Source organism: Ambystoma mexicanum, chromosome 2p, assembly GCF_040938575.1.
Source record: "Ambystoma mexicanum isolate Mex_15411 chromosome 2p, UKY_AmexF1_1, whole genome shotgun sequence".
Classification (NCBI taxonomy): Eukaryota; Metazoa; Chordata; class Amphibia; order Caudata; family Ambystomatidae; genus Ambystoma; species Ambystoma mexicanum.
The window spans coordinates 109,757,225-109,783,232 of NC_090923.1; the positions used below are offsets into that span (position 1 = coordinate 109,757,225).

A 26,008-nucleotide genomic window follows, 5' to 3' on the forward strand; every position below is an offset into this window, starting at 1 on the left:
CCTCATTTGTAATATGTAAGAGTCTCTGTCTTTTTAAACACCCACCTTTTTGTTACGTCTCCCTTCATCCGGGCTCCGACCTTTCACAGCACTTGCCAACTTTGAACAAAGACTTCTGAAGGGCGATCACATCTATCCGGGTCACTTTGTTACCCTACGGTTAGGGCGTATTTATTCACATTAACCAGTTCGCACAGTGTTTCCCCTCCACCAGTTGAAAACACCCGACTCTATTCCCTCAGTCGGATGCAAATGTCAGTTTCACAATTCCTGTTATCGTGTAAAACTTCTACGTGTCAAGGATTTGCGACTGTAAGGGGATTTTTGCTCCCCCCCCCCCATGTAGGACCACCTTGACACCTCATGTCGAGTTTCCCTAAGGCCTCTTATTTGTAGTTTCTCTACCCCTTTTTCCACAGTCCAAGACACACCCCTTAATCTTCTTAATGTTGCCACTGCAACCTTGAGACCAACACAGACCGGCCCACTATCAGGTTTGACTGACTCAATAGCTGTGCTGAACTCGTTGGCATTTTTCTGCAATTGGGAGTACAGCACGGTACCACAATGGCAACTGTCTTCCCGTGCTAGTGCAGGAGGGTTGTACCGCTGACATCCGTCACACCACTCGCCAGCTGCAATTCCCGGTCTTATGTTTTTCATCGGAGGCTTTGCGGGTCTTATTTGAAAAGGGCAACTCCCGCTAACATCCTTTCAGGTCTCACCACCCTTCTCCATTTCAGCTGCTTGAGCTGCTGTCCTATAATAGCAGATTCATCATGCATTCGACATTGCTCAAAGTGTGCTCTTGTGGTCCACCTTTTATCCCAGTGGGGAAGGGAAAGGGCAGTCCGGAGTGTGTAGGTATCAGCAATTCCCTGACCCTTGTGTCAGGACATGTCAGGTAAATAGCTACGATATTAGTTGGTTGTCGTTCGCAGTGCGAAAAAGGGTTTGTGTGGCAAGGGGGGTGGAGGGGTAGAGTTTCTAAGTATCCTACCGGACAGGTTAGGGAAAAGGGGTCATAGGGAAGGGGATACTGCCACGAAGACCGCCCCCCCAATTCAAGTGATCTACCCGCACAGTTCATCCCCAGGAACTGGCTACAATAGTGATGGCCGTGTCCTGGCCGCCTGGGTGACAGATACCCACGGACTAGTAAGCAAGACTCCTTCAGGTTTCTCACATTTCCCAGCACAGGAGAAGAACATGGGGCTGCATATGAATTAAGAGTTTTGGATGACTCTTCATGTTGCTTTTAGAAAGCAGAAGCACTGTGGGTATATTATAACAGAACATGGCATTTCAATAAAAGAGTTTACTTGTTAAGTAAGCAAAACTAGTGGCCACATGAATATAATAGCTTTCACACCCCATATCCCCTTTTGTATCCAGATTTACCAGGTAGCTGCACTACTTCCAAGTGTCTCTACCATTAACCTTTTATTCAGTGTCATTAAAAAGAAACATTTGTCCATGTGCCATCCCCAAGCCTCACGCTCCATACTCATACTATTACCTATTTTTCTAGAAGAACACTTGCTTTGTGTATGGTGTAGCATTTAGACGTGAACATCCCTCTAATACCTTCTCCTCCCTACTGTGGGCATATTTAGATTATTTTCCCCCCTCACAGGCTTTAAATCTAAATCAGGTCTAATTTTAGACACCACCTCTGGCTCCTCTCGAATTTGTTTTGAAGATGGGGCCACAAGATATGTGAACAAAATGTTTAAATGGGCACTTAGCAGTGAGGTGTAATGTGGTCACTGTTCTGATGTTTACCCCTCGCCTTATTGCCCCATATGTCCTCCTGCTGCCTCAGAAAATGTGAACCTTAGCTATTTCAGGGATCTGCAACCAGCAGCTGTCCAACTGTTTTGGACTAGGTTTACCATGATCCTTTACCATAGACTGCTTGTGGGGGCTGAGGGGCATTGCAGTCAAAAGCACCCCGAGAACCGATCTCTGAGATAAATTGACACCATTCAACATGATAATCCCTAGGATAGAGCGAAACAATCAAACACTTATTACTGCATTGCACTACAAGGCCAAAGATGGAATGCTTCCAGGAAACATCTTAAATTTACAACAGTCGGTATAAATTAATGTGGAATTGTCTCTCCAGATCTACAACTTCTGCTGTTTCACAAATAACCCATTTTAAAGCTTTGAAAATGGATATTAATGTCAGAGTTAATATTTTTTCTGCTTTTATATTGAGGATAATGGTTTAAATATATTTGCTTGTTGCCTTGCATGATGTTTTATGTTAAAGGTTAAACTGTGTTTTTAATCAATAAAACAAACAAAAATAATCCCTCGATCTTTGGTGCAACATGCCCCTTAATGTTACCACAGTGGGTGTACACCCAGGATTCTGCATACTGATGCGTACACAACCAAACCCCCACTACCAAGCACCAGAAGCAGGCTGACATAATTTAATGACCCTTGTCTCTGGGAAGATAGGGTCATGTTTTGAAGTCCTGATGGAGCTCAGAATTGGAAATTACCCAAAATGTCTTCTGCTAATGCAAGGTCCTGGTGCCAACCGTTCCACTGTATAAATAAGCTATTTCACATTGTCCCCTTAATCATCGATGAGGTCGAGAAATGACGTCATAGCTGAGGCAAACACACATAGGTGCATTAGACACCAAGCACACATACATCCAATCACAAAGATACGCATACACTAGATCACTTAGCCACAAAGAACACGCTTGCAGCCACAAGGGTAGAAAACACTTCGCTGAAATGCAAATCGCACGAGAATACATATAAACGATTGCTTAATGCAGAATGCAACTAGAATTAGGGCCATTTAAAATCAAGATGGAGGACACAGTCGGGTTAGGTGAATAAGAGACATTGTGAAGCCATAAGACAGCAGATATCCTGTCACGCAGAGCCAGCCGAAGAGCCAGGCCTGAACAGCACAGATGGCAAGTTGCCAAAGTTAGCAGAGAAAGACAGGTTGGAACCAGCATTGGAAAAGTACAAACAGATTCCAGACGATGGACACGACAATCTGAAGAAGCAAAGAAACAAATGTTGCAGGAAGGTCAGGATCCCATCAGCTCACCCCGGACACAGAGGAGAAAGTAGTTTGTCATTACCTCCTTGACCTCTGGAGACTTGTACAACCATAGCAAAAATCCTCAAATTAAGCAGCCGAATAATTTAAAACATGGTCCCCACACACACGTGACTGGCAGCTGGCAGAGAATGCCCATTAATTACAGCCAGACCTGGGCAGACAGAGACCTTCGTTCCCATCCATCTCTTTGGGACGAAAGTTACAATACAGTGTAAAGTTGAGAGCTAAATGTTCTTTCTCAAAGCTCAGGGAATCAGGAAATAGTAACTTAAGTGGAACACACAGCACCTTGGGCCATTCTTGCCACCTTCAATTGTTGTTCGTGTGCTAGCAGCAGGCCAGACTGCCAAGCTGAGAAAGCCATCACCGTCCACCTTTCATGCACACCTTAATAATGTTGCAGCTACCACTCACACCCAGATGACGTTACCCATGTATCCTTTTGTAGGTGGTTCCAGGGGGGGGGGGGATATCGTCACACCAATTAGATTATTAACCCCATATAGACTACCTACTCTACCATAGTGCACACCCAATCATATCCCACCTAAGTTCTTTCAATGTATCATTTTTTTGTGACATCTCGAAGTAAAACTCTATGGCAAGATTGTACCAGGATGAGATAACTGGAGATCGCTGATGTCCATTGCTGTCCCCGTTTTGGCTATCGTTTATAAAATAGTACTTTTGCCGCATTATAGCACTCCTTTTTTTTGGGCGTGGGATGCTCCCTGCTCCTCCGCTCCCGAGAGGGGGTGGCTTCCCCAATCTCGACAATGCTTTGCCAACAGTAGGCCCCAAGACCCGGTTCTAGTTGTAGTGAGAGGTGAATACAATGGGCTCTCGTTGACGCTCATTCGATTGATCAAAACTAGATCTTTGACCAGATTGCAATGATGAAAGGGTGGCTCTAAAAAATAAATATTTTCACAATATATTTACTGAAACAATATTTATTCCCACCTCTGTCCTTGTTTAAAATTGCCACAAAGCATTATGAAACAAAACTTTTTCATGGCCTAATGGTATTATTAAACAGAACAAAGAAAACAGATAAAGAAAACCATGAGAGTGCAATACCATAGTCCTCTCTTTAGCAGAGGGCATTACTGCAAGTCATAATCTGTTAACATCGAAAAAGTAAATAATTCAACTAGTCCAATTTGCATTTGACTTTGGGTTTCATTGACAATCAAACGGTGAGGTATCTAAGCACAAATGACATAGAAAAACATGGTTGTTTTTGGAAACCAAACACACACCTCTAGATTACTAGGAATAGTCATTCATCATTGGGCTCCACTGGATCAACAAACCGAGGAGCAATCAAATGCAAAACCAGTCCAAGCCAGACCCTCAACAACCAGTCTGGCTCCGACTGCTGAGCAGTGTCCTCTACACACTGGACAAGGAACAGAATATGGTTCTTTGGGCATCACTAGTGGGGCTCTGCTATAGTTCAAAAGGCGTTTTGCGTAGAAAGCACCCTGCAGTACATGGCCTGGCTCGTTTGCATACGGTTATTGCCCTCTCAGTCGAGCTAAAACATTGTTAGCATGCAACTCCGTGGCTGTAACCCCCAGACGTCCACTGGCTAAACCCTGTCCACCATCATTTTGGGACTTACATTTTGTAAAACATGAATTGGCTATGAGGACTTCCAGGACTGGATTGCTGTTCCTACACAATTTAATTTCGAATATAAATTCATGAAACATAGCTTCAAATGAAAATGCTCTAGACCATTGCATGTGTGCACTGTACCTGTCGGATGGTGTTGCTCCAGAAAGCATTTTCCTAGCCTCACTTATTCACCTCACTTGCCCACTGAACTCTACTGGTTCACATTCCAGAGTGGAGTTTGGTGGTGGGGGGGCGCAGGACTACACTAGCTGCCCAAAGGCTGAAAGGGACCTTGCTATTGTACCCATATGGCAATTTCCATTCTCAGAAAATACTTTATCGGGATACCGTAAGGAGTGCGGTGGACTACAGATGCACCTGCACAGACCAATGTTCAAAACAATCCAAAACACATGTCCAAAATTGCCTCTTCTCAACCAACACACTCATAGGGTTGCAAAGAAAAGCAATCGTGAAGTAACGTGCAGGCCTCTTGAAGATCTAGCAACATGAGGCATGAAGACACTTGAAAACAGTTCTGTTTGAAGATGGCTGAAGAGAAAAAGGATTGCTAAAAGAACACTTAGTGGCAAAGTTCCAACAATGACAAGAAACTGTTACAAGGGCATCGGTGTGCTGTGGCGGTCACAGCTTCATGATCCCAGCATTCTTGAATCAGCTATGCTGTGCAGGCCTGAAAAGCAGCTCTTTGTTGGTAGGGAAGGCCCCCAATGCAGGAGACTCGATGGGCACAAAGGAATTTCTCAGCCCAACGTCCCTTCTCTCGCCTTTACAATGCTTGTGTATGACTTCTGCCAGGGCAAGGCCACTTAATGCTGCCCCCTCCACACAGGGATTGACCAGCCAGTCCCCACAAATTCCAACATTGTGACTCGCCTTGAAAGCGCACTCTTCCCCATGGAGCACATTCAGCGGGTTTGCAGCACCCCATAGCTGGACTTTAGTAAACCGTGGCTTCATGGACTGTCGCTCCACTCTGGTCACCTCTGCTAGAGCATGGAGTAGTAAATGGATGACCTCTTTCTCTTTGGCTGGCGGGATAAACTCCTGGGGGACTTTATGGTTTGCGCCAAAGGTCTTTGTGCTAATCACGGTCCAACACTCCATCTGACTAGCAACGTTGTACTTAGCAGTGTTATTCCCAATCCATGAAATGTCCGGGTGCTCCACAAATGCACCTTCATAAGGAAGACCCAGTTTATTGGCAAAGGTCACCAGCAGGACCCAGAGAGAGCACAACTGCATTACATTAGTTCTAGGGCCCAATTCTGGTCCGAATTTAACCTTCAGAAGGTTATGAATTTCTGGCACACCAGCGCTCGCCATAAGTCTATCTGCACACTTGCCATTATGGGCAATTCCCAAATAATCAAACCATCCATGGTCGTCGACCTTCCACTTTTTGATCCCTGCATCCCACTGGACACTGTTGATCCAATGGTTCCCCTTGAACTGCACCAGTCCAGCAAGGCACTCGGGGACGGTCTGTACTCCTTGTGTCCCTATGAATGCCTGCAACCCTTTCACTTCTGTTGGCTTGCATCCCTTTCTGATCGAGGCAATGGGTCCAGACCACACTTGAACTGCTTTCTTGGAGTGTAAAAAGGACACAATCTTGGCAAACCTGGGGTCGCTCACAGTGAAGAATTGCACTGCATGATCAAATATTTGGACTGCACCATCAATGTTGATGTATCTGCTACTACACCTGCCGCCCGGGGCCCGTTTCCCTGTATCCAACACTGTGGTATTTGTTATTCCGAGCTGGGAGAGTCTTGCAGCACAGACCAGCCCCGATATTCCACCGCCAACGATAGCAACCGAAGGGCTGTCTGGCATGATATCCATTTCACACGATCAACGCTCACAAAGGTGCGCCAAACCTATAGAAAAGAGAACACAAGATTAGCACTAATATTTCTTACTAATCTTGGTTTTACCACACAAAGGCGTCATCAAGCATTCTGTTGCCCGTTTTAACATTGCATTCATTTTGTTGAAATATCTTGAGCAGTTCTGTCACGTTTCCAATTTCTACATTACATGCTTGCGTTCAGTGTAAGAGACTTAAACTAGCATCTATTTTGCTTAAAATGCAAGGGCTTTATTTGTGATAGTAATTGTTTATGTGTAAAGCGCTTATACACAAGTGCTTCAAGGCAGGAAGGGAATAGAGAGTCATTCTTGGGCCTTTAAATTTCCGAATGATCTACCAAAATTCACTAGCATACTAGGCTTGACGGCATCACTACTAGTGCAAGTGCATGACAAGAAGGAAGGTGCAAAGGGGGAGGGGAGAAAAAAAAAAAACCATACAATCCTTAAACTAACACACTAGGCCAACCACGTTGGCCTAGTGCATGACCGAGTTGATAAGGGAGGTGGGGGGCTGAGGGGAGAGAAGAACATACAGAAACAAACTACAGTTCTAGGCCTGGCAAACTAGGCTTAGTGCATTCAAGATAATGTAAGAGCTGCAGACAGGATGTTTAATTAGTGGGGGTGGGAAGGGGAGTAGTCCGCCCGGTCCAAGTTAAGTGCAGAGAGGTTAGTCTTCTCATGGGACGAATTCCAGAAGTGCAGCAGTGGTGAGCAGAGGCCTGGAGGCAAGTGCAAGACCTGGCGGGGGAGCCTGGGAGCTGTGTGGCTCTGGAGGTGCACCAGGCAACCACAGAACGGAGCAGAGTTAGGGAAGAGAAGGAGGGGGAAGCTGGCAAGCATGGAGGGGAGGTCAGCAAGGGAGAGATAAGAGAAGAGGAAGGTCTTGAGGAATTTCTAGCACTTAAGGAGACCAAGGCGGAGAGAGGTTGTTCCAGTGGGAAGTACCTGAAGAGGATAAAGATTTGAAACGTACGTTTGGCCCATGAGCTCACTTCTCGTGACACACTGTAGCACTTCCTCGATCTATATTATACCTCAAGTAGGTACATTTCACTTATCATAGAAAAGATGTGCATTCTGGACTTCGGAAGTGGAAGTTATGGTTACACGGAAGCTCTGTACAGTATGGAGGTGGCATAAGAAACTTTAAGTAGGAAATAATTTAAGGTGCAGGATAATGCATTCTACCCCCCCCCCCCCCCCCATCACCCGACCAAAGACTGGATAGCTGACTACAATTCGCTTATTTGTATCACACTTTTACAAAAGGTATATTTGCGAACTGGATACTATAGTGGTAAAAATTCCACAATTTAATACACTTGAAAATTATAAATTAGGATCAGAATTATTTAAAAAAAAAATGGGACATTTAAACAACTACTGCTGTGATGCACTCAAGCACTTCGCAAAGCCGATTGTTCATTTATTTGCACAGCGCTCTTGAAGGATTAAATATTCTACTAAATATTGACAAATGTACACAGACACATTGTCCTTGAAACATATGGTATCACTTTGCGTGCATTGTTTGGTTGCATTTCTTCTCATGTAAATCACCACACTATAGGCTGCTTGAGTTAATGCATAGTACAGAATGTTGTGCCTTTGCGATCTGTAAAGGGGGATTGCACTCTGGGCCCAGTTCAAAATCCATAGTGCCTTACATTTTTATAAACTGTTACACTGGCAATTAATAGAGCGCCCGTAACCCTGGGGCGATGTGCTCACTGTCGGATACAAGATTGGTGTGCCATGGTGTTTGGAAGACTAAGCGAGCGAATAATCCACTATAGGAAGAGGAGCTTTAAGGAAAGTCAAAATTGCAAAGTGCCGTGGACATTATGGCCAGGATGCAGTGAATACAAGACAGAAAATGTACTTATTAGTTGCAGGTCTCCTCTCACCATTATTTGAGATCAAAATGACAAATCAGAACGGAAATGATCTGAGGCCCATCATGCGATCAGGATATTGATAACTGAAATTGACTCAACATTATGCCTGTATTAAAAATGTCGAATTTCCTTCCTGATGCGGTGTGAGGAGACAGATTAATTTCTCCCACCTAATCTCCATTAGAAGCAGGCGAGAGCTGGAAGAGCACGGGAGGCGCACTTTCAACATCATGGTCCGGGTTCTCCTTAGAGGGGGCGGCCGCCATCCCCAAGCACCAGAGTGCCTTGTGTGTCCCTCATTAGCCCGCCCTGCATTGAAGGGATTGGCCCATGATCAGCACTTCAGGACAACCTGGGAGCCGGCAGGCTGAACTGGTCCTCTGGACAAAGGCCCTCGACTAAGGCCCTTCCCTCCCCCAGTCTAGCTAGAGGGCTGTTCCCGCTACTCGCCAAACTGAAGGATAGTGCTGGTAGTCGCTCTCCCACCTGGACTGATCACAGGAACCCGGCACATGTTGCAGCACCAGCACCCCTTGCTCACATCTGGGTTTTCACCTCGTCACCTCGTCTTGGCACTCAGCAGGCAGCCTAGTCCACATCCTCATGGCGGCCACATTCTCTGATGCTTCCTTCCGCCTGCAGCAGTCTCCTCTTCTCTCACCAGGTCACTAGCGCAAGGCCACCACGTGCTGCACTGCTAACTATCTGAATGCCAGACAAACTGCCCATGTACCTGCAACTTAACTCTCTGGGTCTTCTGTCTCCTGGGCAATTATTTTCCTCACCTGAACTCACACCACTCGTTTGGTGCTTCCTGCCCCCCCCCACCACTCCCATTACCAAACCTTTGTCCTACTTTAAGGTTGTGGTGCATTACGAGTTCCCATCAATGCTTCATGTGTGCCCACGTGATTCACGTATCCAGATGTGTTTCTTAACTTGCACCTTGACAGTTTTGCTGCATTCGGCAAGTTTGCCCGGATTCTTAAAAGTTATCATTTCTCATGTGTGCTTGAACCTCCAATATGGGCATTAAATTTGCTGCCCTTGTGCGAACTTGATTAATTGGCTGCTAGGCCGCCTGGTGAGTTCTTCGTGCACTGTGCAGCTCTCTCGCCTCCCCCCACGGGCATCATTCTGGCCTCTGCCACTCCCCACAACCTTTCTATGGCACTCTACACCTCCCCTATCTACACTAACTGCTACTCTATTTTACCTTCCCTCCATCCCTTTCAAAGCCTGGAAGGAAAATGTTTAAGAAGAGTTTCTGGTATAATACCAAGGACTTCTCATCACCAACATCTATGTCAATGCTCTCGACAGGCAAACTATCACTGACATTCTCGTGGTCTCCTCCTCCGAAAAGCTTTAAAGGGGGTAACCAGCTTCATGTAGCTACCCTCAATTCTCGCTCTGCCGTCAAACACTCCTGTGACATCTGTCCCCTCCTTGAAGACTGACCTTTTACCGAGACATGGTTCAATGCCAGCTCTGTAACTGCTTTTGACACTCCTTCCTGAGGGCTACAAGATCCTCTCCAAGTCAGGGACTAACCGGCCTGGTGTTGGCATGGCTCTGGTCTTCCCTGAGTGGATCCCTGCCTCTATCATACACATCTAACCCTACTCCTCCTTCACAAGTCTCTGAAAGCTTAGCATTTCTCCTTCTGTCGATCACTCTCGCTACTACCTACAGGACCCCTGGGCTAGTCTCCCTACCGGAGTGGGCCAACCTCACCTCTTCCCTCCCGACTTCTACCTCTAAGCTTCTCCTACTCAGACTTAAATATCCATCTCCACTCCCCTGATGCGACCTTATCCTTCCTCAACCTCTGACTCTTTCTCCCTCACTATTCACACTCTGGATGCACTCCTTTCTGCTGCGGATAGATATACATCTCCCCCTCTCCCTCTCCACACACCCCTCTCTTGGTCTGATCATTCACTCATCTCAAGCTCCCTGGCTAAGCCGCTGCCTGCACGGACAGCCTCCTACGTCTTCTGACCAACAAAGAGTGTTTCAGTTGCCGGCCCTTATTCCCCCCCCTCCACCCTTAATTTTGACTCAAACTCAGTCCTTGCTACACTTCACCTCTCCATCTCCAACACCCTTGACATCCTTGCCCTGAGGATCCGGATGAAGCCGTCCTCCAAATAAAACAGCTGGTATGATTCTGACCTAGCCTCACTGAAATGCAAGTGCAGAGTTGCAGAACGGTAGCGGTTGGCCTCTCGCACATCCTCCGACAACCTGGCCTGTCGCCTGCTTCAAAAGGTATTACAGACTTTCCATCCGGTCCAAGAAGTGGGCCCATACTCAAGCCTGCATCTCTGGTGCCACCAACAACACGGCTGAACTTTTCAAAATCTGTAAGGAACTTGCCAATCCTACTGCGGTTTCTCCTCACCTTTCCCCGGTCCTCTGCACAGCCTTGGCTTCCCACTTCACAACCAAAACTCAGGACATCCTGTCCTCCCTTTCCTATACTCCCCCTCCATCCTCTACCTGCACTTGAGCAATCCCTCCTCCTTCCAACCCATAGCACCCAATGAAGTCATCAAAACCGTTTGCTCTATGAAAGTCTTTCAAACAGGTGCTTCCCTGCTCTTCTAGAACCATCAAAGACAATATTGCCACCCTCGCTTCCTCTTTGGCAGAGTTCTGTAATCACTCTTGCCACCGGCTCCTTCTCTTCACCTCTCAAGCACTCCCTTGTGCACCCCCTGATTTAGGTTTCCATGTTGTCTTTGCAGAATGAGTAGAATGCTGAGTGAGTGACATGGAATCTTGCTGGTGAGAATGTTGTTGTATGGTTAACAGTTCTGAGTGAGAGTTGGTGAGATGAAGCCTACCTGGGAGGATTCCGGTGCATGGTTGCCTGGAGCTCTGATGAACTTGACATAAGAAACATAAAAGATGTACTGGAAACTCATTAAAGGAACAACTGGAACATCAAGAGATGTCAGAGTCATCATTGGGAACCCAGAGCTTTACATTGGCGACAAGGATGGGATTGGGATCCCAGAGCTTTCCACAGACCCTTCCTGCCTGGCTAACTACCTCCACTACCTCCACAAACCTTTGGCGCAGTTGGTCGTAACTTCGTATCCAACTAATCAACCAGACTGGCTCTCATCTCCATGACCAGCAGTCTGGCTTCAGAGCAGCCAGGGGAACAAACTGCCCATGAAGACTATCAAAGCTCGACTCCAACTCTGTCTATTCTCATCCTCCTTGATCTCTCCTCTGCCTGCGACAGGGTCAACCAGGTCACCCTCCTAAATCGACTCAAGACTCTGGCATCACGGATTGGGTACTGGATTGGCTGACCTCTTGAGTCGGTCCTCCCAGGTTCAAATGGGCCCTTTTCTCTACTCTACCTCACTCTCTACCTGCGGCGTCCCCCAGGGATCCATCCACTCGCTGCAACTCTTTGAAATCTGGAGGATGAGAGGAGCAAGGTAGATGTTAACCCTCTCCCCTCACTTGGGGTCATCTTAGACTCCACTCTCCTTCTCACCTCTTATCGGTGCCCTTGCCAAGAAGGCTCGCTTCAGCTGCACCTCCTTAGAGGCACTCTCCCTTGCCTCATCTTCCCCCAGAAACTCAATGTCTCTAGAACTCTGGTTCTTTCCAGGCAAAACTACTGCAACAGCCTCTTCAACATTCCCCTTTCCTCCCTCTAGGTTGCAAAGCACTGCTTGCCCGACATGGGACTCTTCCCTCCCCATCAACGCAGTACAATCTTGTGAAGGTGTGGGTAGCCATCGAGGTAGCAGCCTTGCGGATGTCGAGTAAGGAAACACCAGACAGGAATGCTGTAGTAGGGATCACAGCCCAGGTTGAATGTGCTTTAGGTCTACCTGGCAGCAGTCTGTTTGCAAGCGGATGACAAGCGGAAATGCAGCAAGATAGCCACCTGGAAAAGGAAGTCTTTGGCAGGCTTTTTCTCGGTCCAAATGTCAGAGTGGCAAAGTCTAGCAAAACTCTTTAGTGATATCAATATAGAACTTAAATGCACGGGCAACATCAAGTGAATGCAAAGCTCTCTCTGCCGGAGAGGTGGGAGAGCCAAAGGACACGAGAAGGACCAGAGGCGAGTGCACAGCACCACCCTGGATGCATGGAACGGTAAATACAGTGGTTCTCAGGAAAGAGCTAATAATAGCAAATAGAAGGGCAGTGTTCCATGATCAGAACTTCAGAGGAGCCCGGTAGAGAGGCTCAAAGGGTGGGCCTATCAGTTTAGAGAGGAACACATTCGGCTTCCAAGCTGGAGCAAGCATCTTTACTGGAGAGAAAGCTAGAAACAGGCCCTTGTGGAAATCTTTAACCAGTCGATTAGACCAAAGAGAAGGCCTGCTCGACATGCAAGTGTAATGTGAGATAACAGCCACGTGGACTTTAAGTGATGCGTGTGCTAAGCCTGCCTCTGCCAGATATGGCAGAATCTGAGAAGGCTTGCTACGAAGAGGGTTTAGCTTTTGCGAATGACATGCATTGCTCACCGTAATAGCATTTCTGATGATTGTATCTGCTTAGATTCACATGCGGTGCATATGGGCCAACATCCAGTGGTAGCCGCAGAGTATTGCATCCTGTCTTTTGAGGATCGAAAGAGGACGTCAGCATTGGCGTGTCTGTAACACTATCCCTAACGTGATGGGTAGTGTACACAAAATCCCTAACGCGCCGAGGTCCCTCAGATTGTATTTTTTTCTGCCATGAGGGAGCCCACGGACTATCATGAGTGAGTACATAAGAGAGAAAGTAGTAAGACGTCTATGTTCCTTCCACCCGGGAGGGTGGGCGCAAGTGAATCCAAGCAGATGCAATCATCAGAAATGCTATTAAAGTGAGTAATGCATGTCTTCTGATGCTTGTTAATCTGCTTAGAATCACATGCTGTGCATAGGCTAGCGAGCAGTACCCGGAGTTGGAAGTGGGTTATGAGAAGGAACAGTAGAGAAACGAGGTCTTACTACTGCTTGTCCCACCTGAGAGTCAGATCTAGAAGGAGTGCCTAGGCAATAGTGTTTTGTAAAGGTGTGTATAGAACTCCAGGTTGCCGCTTTGCAAATGGACTAAAGGGGAACAATGGCAATGAATGCTACGTAAGCCCCAGAGCAGCGAGCTCTAGGCTTGAAGGGCAGTTCTCTTAGCAAGAGAAACAGTGATGCATTTGACAATCCACCTTGATATTGCCGATTTAGAGACAGGATTCCCTTCTCTGCCACTGAAACGAAAAACTGGTTTGTTTTCCTCAGTGGTTTCACTCTTTCCAGGTAGAACATGACTGCCCTTTGCACATCTACTGTGTGTAGGCTTCGTTCGGCCATGCTAGTGGGATTCTGGAAGAAAGTGGGTAGTTTGGCCGATTGGTTTGCATGGAACATTAATTTAGGTGCAAATCTGGGATGAGTGCGCAGAACCACCTTATCCCTGTGGACTAACAAAAGGGGTCTAGAACAGAAAGAGCCAGTAGTTCGCTAACCCTTCTAAAAGAAGTGATAGCCACTAGGAAGGCCGTTGTAAGTAAGGTCTTTTAGACTTGCTTTATGCATTGGCTCAAAGGGAGATCACAGGAGTCTGGTTAAAACATTTAAATCACATCCAGGAGCTGGGTGAGAAATGGGGGGGGGGGGGGGGAGGGGGATGGATTCTCTTAACCCCTTCCATAAAGGCCTTGATAACCAGTATTTTCAACCATGACACTCTGTTGTGACGTGGTGTAGGCTGAGAGAGCAGCAAGATGAACCTTTAGGGAATTGAAGACCAGCCCCGAGTCTAACAAATGGGTTAGGTACAGCACAAATGTGTGTGGGTGAGAAATCAATGGATTTGACGCCCTTGATATTACACCAGATGACAAAGCGTTTCCATTTACTGGAATAGCACTTTAGGTTTCCTAGCTTCCCCGAGTATGTTCATGCATCTCTGAGGGAGCTGTATGTGTCCAAACTATGACCTCAGGAGCCAGGCTGCTAGGTCCAGAGTGTGTTGGCATGGGTGTAGGGTCTCCCCCTGTCATGAGACAACATGTTGAACGGGCAGGGTAGTTTTACTGGGGTGGGTGGGCATTTCCATCAGATGAGCGAATCAGGGTTGGTGGGCCCACCAGTATCATGGTAACTGGTTCCTGGTGCATCCTGTGCACCATCCTGTTGAGGTTAGCCTGGGGAAGCCTAGACAAATTTCCCTGGCCATGCTATCCAGAGTCCGTTCCCTTTGGAGCGGTTCTGGGGATACCTGGAGGCGTAGTCTTGGCATTGGGTGCTCTCCTGAGTAGCAAACAGATCCATCTCTGGGAAGCCCCATTCTGTGAAGACGTTGAAGACGATGCCTTCGTGAAGACGCCATTCGTATTCCAAGGGCAGAAGGAAATCTCTGCTGAGCAAGTCTGTTTCGGACAACAGAAACATCTTGTGTTTGAGAGCCCACATGCAAAGGTTTTGGGACAGCTTGGAGAACCCTGGATAGTGTGTGCCGCCCCCCCCCCCCCCCCCCCCCCCCTTGTTGGTTTAGGTAGTACATGGCTGTGGTGCTGTCAGGACCAGAACTGTCTTCCTTTGTAGTTGAGTCTGAAATGCTTTTAGTGCCTTGAACACTGCTAATTGCTCCAACAGATTTATATGGCTGGATGCTACTTGTGGGGGACCACACTCCATGTGCTGTCTGCTGAAGTAGGTGAGCGCTCTCCCCCCCCCCCCCCACCCTGTGAGAGATGCATCTGTTGTGAGAGTGGCTTCCACTGTGGGGGGTGGTGAAGGTCTTCCCCTTTAAGAGGTTTTCCCTTAACCACCACTGCAGAGAGAGAATGAGGGCTGGCGAGACAACTACAAGATCTTCCCATTGTCCGCTGGCCTGACACCACTGGCTGTTGAGCCACTCTTGCATGGTATGCAGGCGCGCGTGTGGAACTAAATAAATGCATGACGCCATCATACCTAGCAAGTGCATAGCCTTGCGCACCGTCACTTCCTGATTGGCTACATATTGATCTGAGAAAGCATGTTCTGAACCCTCTCGTTTGAGGGGAAGACGAGACCCTCCTTTGTCTGAATCAGAGCACTTAGGAAGTGTTTGGCTTAACTGGGGTCTAAGCTGGATTTCTTCTCATTGATGGAGCATCCTAGACGGAATAGGAAGTCAATTTTCTTCTGGCAACATTGAAATATGAAAGTATGCATCTTTCATGTCCAATGTTGTCATGTAAACCCTCTGTTTCAACAGTGGAATTACTTCCTGCAGAGTTACCATATGAATCTTTTGATGTTTGACAATGTGTTTGCTGGGCTCAAGTCTAGTACAGGGTGCATAGTGAGGTCCTTTTTTGGTACAAGGAAGTACACTGAATAAATACCTTTGTTTACCTGAAGAATAGGGATGGTTTCTATGGCGTCCTTTTCCAGAAGTGATTCCACCTCTTGCTTCAGGATCTGGCGTCTAGTCTTGGGAGGTCTGAACCGCGGAGGCCAGACGAATTCCACGCATTACCCGTGGGCGACCGTCTCTAGAACCCACTGGTCTGATGTAATCCCCTCCCATGCCGAAAGGAAAGATGTTAAGCACCCCCCGACCGGGGTGACATGGGAGGGAACTTGGATCTGTAGGTCATTTCTGACCAGAGGTTGCCTTACCCCTGGAGTTGGGGCCTCTGCCTCTGGCCTTCCTGCTTCGCTTACCCCTAGTTGGATAGTTGGCGGGGGTGCTGGATGCTTGGCTTGCATTCCAGTTGTTTCCAGTGTGGTAGATGTTTTGGGCGGGACGGGATTGGCCTCGAAAGGACCGGCGGGAACCACTTCCCTTCTGGGGGGAGGGTTTCTGTGTGATCTGTTTCAGGGACAAGAGAGTCTTCATGCTCTTTTTTTTAGCAGTCTCCAGAGCATCATCGACTGCTTTACCAAAGAAATTCGTCTCTGCGATAGGCTTGTTAATAAGAGCAGCTTGGGTTTCCAGCTTGAATCCTGCGTTTCCGAGCCAAGCGTGCCATTTAAGCAGAGTGCTCTGCGCCAGGGATCTTTCTGCCATCTCTGCAATACCTAGCGTTTTTTAAAAAAACATTTTGATTGACTTGCCTGCCTTCAGCCACGATGGTGAGTAATTTGGAATTTTGCGGGTTCAGGTACCTCCTGGAGACCTTCTTGTGTAAGGTGCCATTGTGCATCAGCATAGCTGGCAAGCAAAATGGTGTTTCCTATGCGTGTGGTAAAGGCTGCTGCCGTGGTAATACGTTTACCCAAGGCATATAATCTTTTCGACTTCTTATCGGGTGGAGCTTCTCCTGTAGGTAGGGGTACTCCCACCGTTTCCGGGTGGTAACCACTAGGGAATCGGGGGTGGCGTGGCTTTTAATATATTGAGGGTTTGTAGTCGATGGCTGAAATAATTTCTCCACCCTTGGATTGACTGCCCTGGTGTGACAAGAGAAGGAGCCAGTCCTTAATGGAATTTAGGAGAGGGATGGCTTGACTGGATGGGGGAGGGGGGGCGGGGGGTTTCTTTAAATGTCCCCCATGAAATCTTGTTCAGGTATGGCTTCCTGGGTGGTGATCTGAAAGTGATCGGCTAAGATTGCATTAAAGGCCATCTGATCATCTATTCGTGAAGCCTGGCGGGCCAGGATGGCAGGAGGGGAGTCCAGACATAGGACATCTGTGTCCCGATTATGAGTAGAGTGCCCAAGGCTCCCTATCAACTTGATGAGTCCTCCCAGTTGTCCGTGGCATCCGCCTGGTCATCTGCAGTATAGTCTTGTAGGAAGGTATTCTCTTCTTCCATATCTTGATAAATGTACATTTGAATTTTCTCCTCAGGGTGGACAGAAATTAAATGGTCCTGAGAAGATTCTAAATTTCACGGGAATCTCAAGGTTGACATAGAAAGAGGATCCTCTCGAGGTCTCTTGGGTGTAGGGTGCTCTGAAGGTGAATCCTTTCCAAGCGGTCCATGCACCCTTCACATTTTTTTGCTGGCAAAATGTGAATTGAGGTAGCGCCCTTAATTTTCGAAGGCCCAGTCGCAATACGTGGATGCGGGGAAGGCTGTTGATCTGGAGGATCAGAGGATTCGGTCGACATTTTTTGGCGGTCCTGTTGCCGCTTTCACCCGTTTCAACTAAACCGTCGAAATTGGGGAAGGGGTTGTGTGTCTAGCGTGTGTTTTATGTATGCCCCTGTCGGCGGTGGTGTCCTCGTAGCGCGACTTGTGTCAGGCCTGGAGGGGTCGGGGACGGGAGTGGCAGACCTAGAAGGGCATCTGGTATGGATGCTTGGTCATCACTAGTGCCCCTGTCAAGTGCCGGTGGGGGAAGTGATAGTGCATGTCTTGATCATGAACCTTCGGTATTTTCTGTGCACTGGCAACATTGAAATATGAAAGTATGCATCTTTCATGTCCAGTGTTGTCATGTAATCCCCCCCCCGTTTCAACAGCGGGATTACTTCCTGTTAAGTGACCATACAAAACTAAGGTTGGACACTTGTTCGCTGGGTGCAAGTCTCGCACAGGGCGCATGGCGAGATACGTTTTGGATACAAGGAAGTATACTGAATAAAAAAAATTGTTTACCTGTAGAATAGGGACGACTTCTATGGCGTGCTTTCCTGGAAGGGTCTCCACCTCTTGTAGCAGGATTCACAGGTGGTCTGGCATCAGGGTCTTGAGTTTGGTGGTCGGGCAAATTCTATACAGTACCCGTGGCCGCCCGCCTTGAGTACCCACTGGTCTGTTACCTCCCATGCAGTAAGGAAAGGTTATACGCCCCCCGACTGGGGGTGTGGCATGGGAAGGGGACCTGGATCGAAGGTCATTTTCTGACCCAAGGCCGGGGTGCCTCGGGGGTTGGAACCTCGTCCTCTACCTTTCCCACGCCGCTGTCCTCAGGGTGGAGGTATTAAGCCCTTGTCCCAAATTCCAGTTTCCTGCATTATACTGGCTTTGGGGAAAAATGATATTGGCCCCGAAAGGACCGGCGGGAGCCGCTTCCTCTCTGAGGAGAGGATTTCTGGGTAACCTGTTGAAGGGATTTAAGTGTTTCATGTTCTTTCTTGGCTGTTTCCAGTGCATCGTCCACTGCCTTGCAAAAAAGGTTGGTCTCCTTACCGGGTTTGTTAATCAGGGCTGCTTGGGTATACGGTTTGAAACACGAATTCCTCAGCCATGCAAGTCGCTTGAGCAAGGTCCTTGTGCCAGGGTTCTTCCTTTTGTCTCCCCGTTGTCTCTGCAGCGTCCCGAGTGTTCTTGTGCACATTCTGGTCGACTTGCCTGCCTTCCGAAACGATGGTGAGCAACTTGGTCTGTTGTAGGTTCTGGCACTTCCTGAAGGATTTCTTGCAGAAGGTTCCACTGGGCGTCTGCATAGCTGGCCAATAGCGTGCGTTATTAGCTATTTGTGTGGAAAATGCAGCAGCAGTTGTAACTCTCTCCCAGTGCATATAGTCTCTTGGACTCCTTATCGGCTGGTGTCTCCCCTGTAAGTGAACACCAGCCTGTTATCTAGTAGTAGTAACCACTAAATAATCTGGAGTGACATGACCCTTGATTTAGGCAGGGTCGGTCGGAGAAGGGCAAAACAACTTTTCAATTCTAGGGTTCACCGCCCTCGTTTGGGTTGGCGTCAACAAGGAAGGTTCCAATCTCCTCTTAATAGAGAGTTTAACAAAGGGATGGCCTGGCTGGCCAGAGGTTTTTCTTTAGTATATCCCCCACAAAATCAGAATCTGGTAAGACTTCATGCATGGCGATCTGAAAATGGTCAGCAGCCTTTTACATTTGATCGTCCACTGGAGAATCTATGCACAGGACATCGGGGTACTGGGTGGCAGAAGGGGACGTCCAAGGTTGAGACGCGACTGTCTTCCCAATTGTCTATGATCTGCCTGCTCATCCACATTGTAGTTTTCCAGAAAGGTGGCATCCTCATCCTGTTCATATGTTTATGTTTATTTATATTGCGCTTCGGATCTGAGGGTATAAGGGTGCAGGAGCAACAAGGTTATTCTCAGCTTGGTTACATTGCTGTACAATAGTTAGTGCGTACATGGTTAAAGCAGTTATGCAGTGATTAAACAATTTACAAGAATATATATTTACAAGTGTACATGGGGCAGGCAAGGTGAGTTATTGGATATGTGTCCAAAACATCATCTATGAGGACACAGGTATACTCATGTGGATCTTCCAAGGTCCTCTGGAACTTGGATACAGGCGTAAAAGGAAGGTCCTCTCGAGGGCTCTTGGGAGCAAGCTTCTCAGAATAAGAGACATGTTTCTAATGTGTCCATACATCCCTCAAATTTCTCCCTGGTCCATGAGGATGAAACAGAGGTCCAGGGGAAGAAACGGTTCATTTTCTTCTCTGTGACGTCAAGATGTGTCCCCCCTAATGTCCTAGACAAGGCACAAGACTCAGTAGTCCTGGCAGGGTTCAGGGCACTGTGGCGTGTCTTTGACGTTCTTCATGCTTCGCCGCCTCCTTCGACCGTTGCTTCAGTCGAACTGCCAAAGCAAACCTTGCTATGCTCTCGTCAATGCCCGTGGGTCAATCTACCGCCTGAACCGGAGGCTGAGTGGTAGATATTCGGCATCACCGGGTGAACCAGGGGCTGAGCGGAGGATTTTGGCGCCACTGGGGCCTTAAGCGGCGTCTGCGCGTCCATCTAGTGCGTTTCGACGGCCGCATGTTTAGTGTTTGCGCCCTTTACTTTGGATTGCTCAGTCGCATGCCTCAGCTGCGGTTGCGGGGAAGGCTGCCGATCAGAGGATCCAGTCGGTTTGACGGTTCCGTTGGCACTGGTACGCTTCGACAGTGTCGTCGAAGCAGCATCATTGGTTGTGCGTTTGGTGTTATGATCGTGTTCGCCCCGGTTGCCGGTTGTTTTCCCCATAGCGTGACTAGCGTCAGGCCTGGTGTGGTTGGGCACAGGCGTCACAGACCGGGAGCAGTCCGCCGTTGGGTCACTTTCGGCGGTTGAGGTGGCGGGGGGGAGGGGAGGGAAGTACAGGGGGGGGGGGAGTAGGGGGGGGGGAGGGAGGTAGGGGGGGAGTAGGGGGGGGAGGGAGGTAGGGGGGGTGGGGGGGATGGTCGGAGGGGGAATAGAGAACATTCAGCCTGCGACATACTGTAGGCCGCCCACAGCTTAAAGCAGTGCTCCTTAAGGGCGCAGGTGTCTTCAGGCCACGCAACCCACTTCTTTGTGGTCAAGGGGAAGACATACTGTGTAGGCTTACCAGAAGGCCCGGCCACGTGGTAGCAGCACCGTCCGTATCAACCAGGTATTGTAAGTATGCAGCAGTCTTCGGCATTGTTTCACAGGATTCAACTGTTGAAGTGACTTAACGGGAATAACGACAGTCGATAAATACGACAATAACTCCATTTCTATGTAAGAGCTCCGCATTAGGGCGGCCAGTAATCTGGGTGGGGAAAAAACAATCTGAGGGACCTCAGTGCGTGAGGGATTTTGGGTACAATACACGTTAGGGATAGTGTTACAGAGACGCCTATGTCGACATCCCCTTTCGATCATCGAAAGACGATGCAATACTCTGCGGTTACCACTGGATGTCGGACCATATGCACAGCATGCGATTCTAAGCATATTAACAAGCATCAGAAAATACCAAACGATTACACTTGTGCTTGTACATGACGGAGTAGATGAGGCCTAGCCTTCGTCAGGATGGCACAGCATTCCAAAGGCACTGCAAAACACTTGTAGGGCTGCAGAAGCAAAGACGTCAATTTTAGGGATGCAGGGTCATGGTGCAGCATGGAATACCCCCACCCCTTCACTAGAGAGCAGGTCTGGAAGAGGAGGCAGGTTGATGCAAGGTGCTACCGACAGATGAAGGTCGGAGTACCAAATGCGGCATAGTAATGCGGATCATTCGGTACCGGCTCGGTGCAAGTGTTTGGATTATTCGTAGTAGGATCGAGATTGAAGGGAATGCATACACTAAAATGGACCCTCATGGAATCGAGAATGCGTCCCCTAGGCTCCTCGCTTGAGGGTACCTGAGGTTAAACTGGGCGCACTTCTAGTTGGCTATGTGGCAAATAGGGTCCATCTGCGGCCGGCCCCATGTCGAGAAAAGAGAAGAACCTGGTCTTGACGGAGTTCCCTTTCATAGCAGGATCACAGTTCCCTACTGAGAGAATCTACGAAGGTGGACTCTGGCCAGATGAATCAGAAGGAGGAACATATTGTGCACGATTGCCCAGTTCCACAGCATTTGCGATTGCTTGGAGAGAAGGTCACCCGCCCTGCTTACTGTTGTAGAACATGGTGGTTGTGTGGTCTGAAGATGCAAACCACCTTGCCCTATAGCTGGCGTCTGAATGACTTGAGGGCCAAGAACACCGCCCAGAGCTCAAACACCTCAACTTGAAGCACCTTGAACTCCGCCTGCCAGAGTCCTCTGGTGTGGACGATTACTGTGTGCACTCTCCAACCTTCCAGGAAGGCGTTGGTTGTTACTCCGACTTTATGTGCCGGCGGGTTAAATGGGCGCCCTGTGGCATGTGCTGTCAAGTCCACCACCATAGAGTTCAGTGGAGAGCTGAGCTTGATATTGTCGTTCTCAAAGCCCAACACCTAGGCAACCTGCAGCGAGATACCAGAGGAATACAGGAAGAGCTCATTCCCAGAAGCAACTTGATGGAGCAAACTGTTAGCTAGAGAAAGGACAGCTGCTGGACCTTGTAGAGTATTCACCCTAAGTGACCAAGGGAAATCCAAAAGGTGAACCCCCATGTTCACTGTGCTTTAGAGAGGCTCAGCTTCACCTCACAGAGAAGGCTCAACAAGGCCACAACACGTGTATGGGGTTGCTGAGAGTGGCCTAGCATTTTGGTTCTGGACAACCTTTGAGGGTGGGACCAGATTGAAATGCAAATGTCTCCTCTGAAGGGGGCAGTGAACTAAAATGTGGTTGTAGACCCTCCCTAGTGGAAGAAATGCCATAGAACAGGGTGACCTATGTTTGTTCTCAGTAGAGGGGCTCCCACACCCTTGCTGACCTTGCGTCGTATGGGCTGGACCCTCTCCTCCGAGGGAGTCACCAGACATTGCAATGTGTCCAGTCGTAAGCCCAGGAACATTGTGTTCTGAGAAAGCGATATGCTGGACATGGAAAGTTGGAGACTCCCAAAGAAGTCAGGCATTGGATGGACTCTTCAATGTGCTGCAGGGCTAGTGTCTGCGAGGGGGTGGCTATTAGCCAGTCATCTAGGAGGCGGTAGACAAAAGGTCAAGAGAGTTTTCACCAGAGCGGCTAGATTTATAGTGGAGGGAGTGGGGTCATAGAAGAGGTATTAGGTTCAAAGCAGGTGGCTGCTGAAGGTTTAAGTCCTGGGGCATGGCGGTAGGAAGTGATTAAATGAGAAGGGAACATGGAGGGGATTAGGAGGGAGGCGTTGAATAGCTGCAGATTTAAATTGGACAAGGTGATGTTAGAAGCATGTGTAAAGGGCAGTGTTGAGGACCTTATTGAGAAGGAACCCCACACCACTGACCTGTCCAACCAACAGGTCTGGGCGAGTGGGAGAAGGTAGAGTGTGTGGAGAGCTGCAAGTGTAGCAGAGTCATGAAGGGAGATCCAGGTTTCTGTAATAGGAAGAAGTGAAAGTTGAGGGTGAGAAGTGTCAAAGTGGTCAATGATGTCGGAAGACTTGTTGCAGAGGGATTACGCTTTCCAAAAGGCTAAGTAAAAGAGTGACAGGAGGTGGGTGAGAGGTGCAGGTTTTGTGTGGAGATGGTTGGAGGTCCTGGGAGCATCTTATGTGAAGGGGAGGGGGCAGGTGCACGGGGGGGGAAATGAGGAAGATGGGGAGGCCTCAGACTGATGCAGAAATTACACTTAGGAGGATGAAGGCTATGCGAGAAGGCAAGGAGGATGAATGGACTGAAATCTAACTGCATGATGAAGGTAGAAGAACTAGGCAAGTGACGGCAATGAAGGAGTGCAGCCCAAGACAAAGGGAAGGTAGGTGGCAGAGGTTGGATGGCTGGCGTGAGGTGATGTGAAGGTAATCTAAATTGTATTAATTTAAAGATAGGCCTCATCACCCTTCTGGTGTTAGCAGATGCAAATGGCGATTTAACATTCGTTAAGTGGCCCAAGGGATATAGGGGTTTATGGACTTTGCATCAAATGCATTTCTATATATTTTTTTGCATCAAAAAAATATGCATCAAATGCATTTTTTTGGGGGGTCCCCCTGAAACCACTGTTTTAACCCTAAAATGAACCCTTTACACCCCCCCAAAAACATGCATTCGATACAAATGCATTTGATGTAAAGGTATTAGATGCAAAGTCCAGATACCCGTGTATAGGCACAATAAATGATATGACACATTATAAACCTGGGGGGCGGGCTGTTACAGCATGGTGGCCCGCTGCCTTGAGTTAAATCACCTCACTAGGCCATTGGCATTTTTGTGAACAATGGGTCAGCAGAGGGCCCAATCCACTGTTACAAAGTTTGAAGGTGCTCACTGAACACGTCGCCTCACTGCTCAGGGTATCCCATAGCCAACATTCCACCAGGACAATTTATTGGTTATATGATATGGCATTTATAACGCACCTATACACAAGTGTTTCAAGGCGCGACAGGGCAAAGGAGGGGTGGGGGGTACAAAGGGAGGACAGACAACGATCTTACTAGGCCAGTTGTCATTCAGATCGCGTAAGTGCATGGGAAGGGGGGAAAGGAAGAGTGCAAGGGGGGAAAGGGAGAGGGGGAAGTGCAGTACATGGGAAGTGGAATAAATAAGAAACAAAAACACATACAACAGGCAGGTGCAAGGAAGTGCTGGAAAGGGGACTGAAGGGATACAGAAAACCGTCCCCAAGTGCAGAGGTTGCCAGGTGGGCAGTTGACAGGGCCTGGGCCAGAGATCAGAAAGGGTGGCCAGGTAACCAGTGCAATTTCAGTCAGGAATTTGTGAGTTTAGGAAGGGAGGAGAGAAAGCAGAAGCAAAGAGGAAGGTTTTGAGGTGTTTCCGGAACCGGAGGTGGTTCTCCTCGAGTTTCAGGGAGGCAGGAAGGCTGTTCGAGAGGCCCCTGCCGAAGAGAAGGATCTGCCACCAACAGTGAGCTTCTGGGGGAAGGATAGGAAAGGAAGAATACCTCTAAGGAGGTGCAGCTGGTAGTGTGACCTGTTAGAGACGTCAGAGATGTGAGGGGAGAAGGAGAATGCAGAGTCGAAGATAACCCCAAGGTTTTTTGCCTTGCAGGTGGGAGTGGGGCCAAGAGGCTGGCCAGAGCGCTGCAAGGAAGGAGGGAGTGGGTGTGCCGATGAGTAGAATCTCAGTCTTACTGGCATTAAGCCAGAGGTTGTTGGCAGCACACCAATCCTGGATGGCAGACCGACAGACAGAGATGAGGGAAGGAGAGGCGGCGGCAGAGGGTAGCTTGAAAATGAGCTGGGTACCATCCGCATAGCACTGAAAGTTGGACAGTGAGCGGCAATGCGGTGGGCAAGGAGTGCCAGGTATTGGTTGAACAGCCAGGGAAGAGAGGTTAGATCCCTGGGGGACACCACAGGTAGAGAAAGATATCAGAGAGGAAGGACCCAAGTTGGACCTGGGAGGGTTGGTCGGAGAGGAAAGAAGTCAGCCACGCCAGAGCCGGACCAGTGATACCCAGGTTGTCACGAAGACGGTTGAGCAGGATGGCATGTTTGACAGTGTCAAAAGGCATAAGAGAGATCAAGCAGGATACGAACGCAAGAGTCGAGGTTGGAGAGCAAGTCTTCACAGATGTTCAGGAGAGCAGTTTCCGTGCTTCTGGCAGCTCTGAAGCCAGACTGATGGTCATGAAGACAACCAACAGATTCAGTGTGGAGATTGAGTTGGGAGATGGCCAGTTTCTCCAGGAGCTTGACCAGGAAGGGAGTTATGGAGATTGGGCGATAGTTAGCCGGGAAGGAGGGTCGGCAGAGGGTGCACAAGGGAGTGCTTCAGGAAGGGAAGACTCCAGTGGCGAAGGAGTGATTGCAGAAATCCGCCAGGGCAGGAGCTAGGGAGTTGATGTGATCCTTGATAGTTGGAGGAACAGGGGTGAACCTGTTTTGACGAGACTTTCATAGATCGACTTGTCTGGAAACATTGTTTGGAGAGAAAAGGGGAATGGTAGAGGAGGGAGGAGGGGTGCAGCGGAAGGGTCAGAGGAAGTGCAGGGAATAGCGGGAGAGAGGTGAGAGGAGGAGAGTGAGGACAGGATGTCCTGGGTTTTAGAAATGAAGTGAGAGGCCAATGCCGTGCAGAGGGCCTGGGAAGGTACAGGAGAGGTAGAGACTGCAGCAGGATTGGCCAGTTCCTTGCAGATTTTAAAGAGTTCAGCAGAGTTGTTAGATGCCGCAGAGACGCTGGCTTGGATAGGAGCTCTCTTCTTGGTGAGGACGGAGAGCCGGTAATGGCTTCGCAGCTGGCGGCAGGCCAGTTTGTCAGAGAATGAACTTGAAGCA

General features: G+C 48.5%; 1 protein-coding gene across 2 annotated transcripts in view; it reads right to left on the minus strand.

Annotated features, from left to right (window-relative positions):
* Nucleotides 1–4,043: 4,043 nt before the first annotated feature.
* Nucleotides 4,044–26,008, minus strand: part of LOC138566265 (renalase-like) — a 102,238-nt gene continuing 80,273 nt past the window's right edge. For both annotated transcript variants that reach the window (XM_069643352.1, XM_069643353.1), the window contains one exon: nt 4,044–6,633. In XM_069643352.1, coding sequence (XP_069499453.1) covers nt 5,405–6,598 — 1,194 coding nt within the window. In that variant the 5' untranslated portion in view covers nt 6,599–6,633 and the 3' untranslated portion in view covers nt 4,044–5,404. The remainder of the gene's footprint in view (nt 6,634–26,008) is intronic.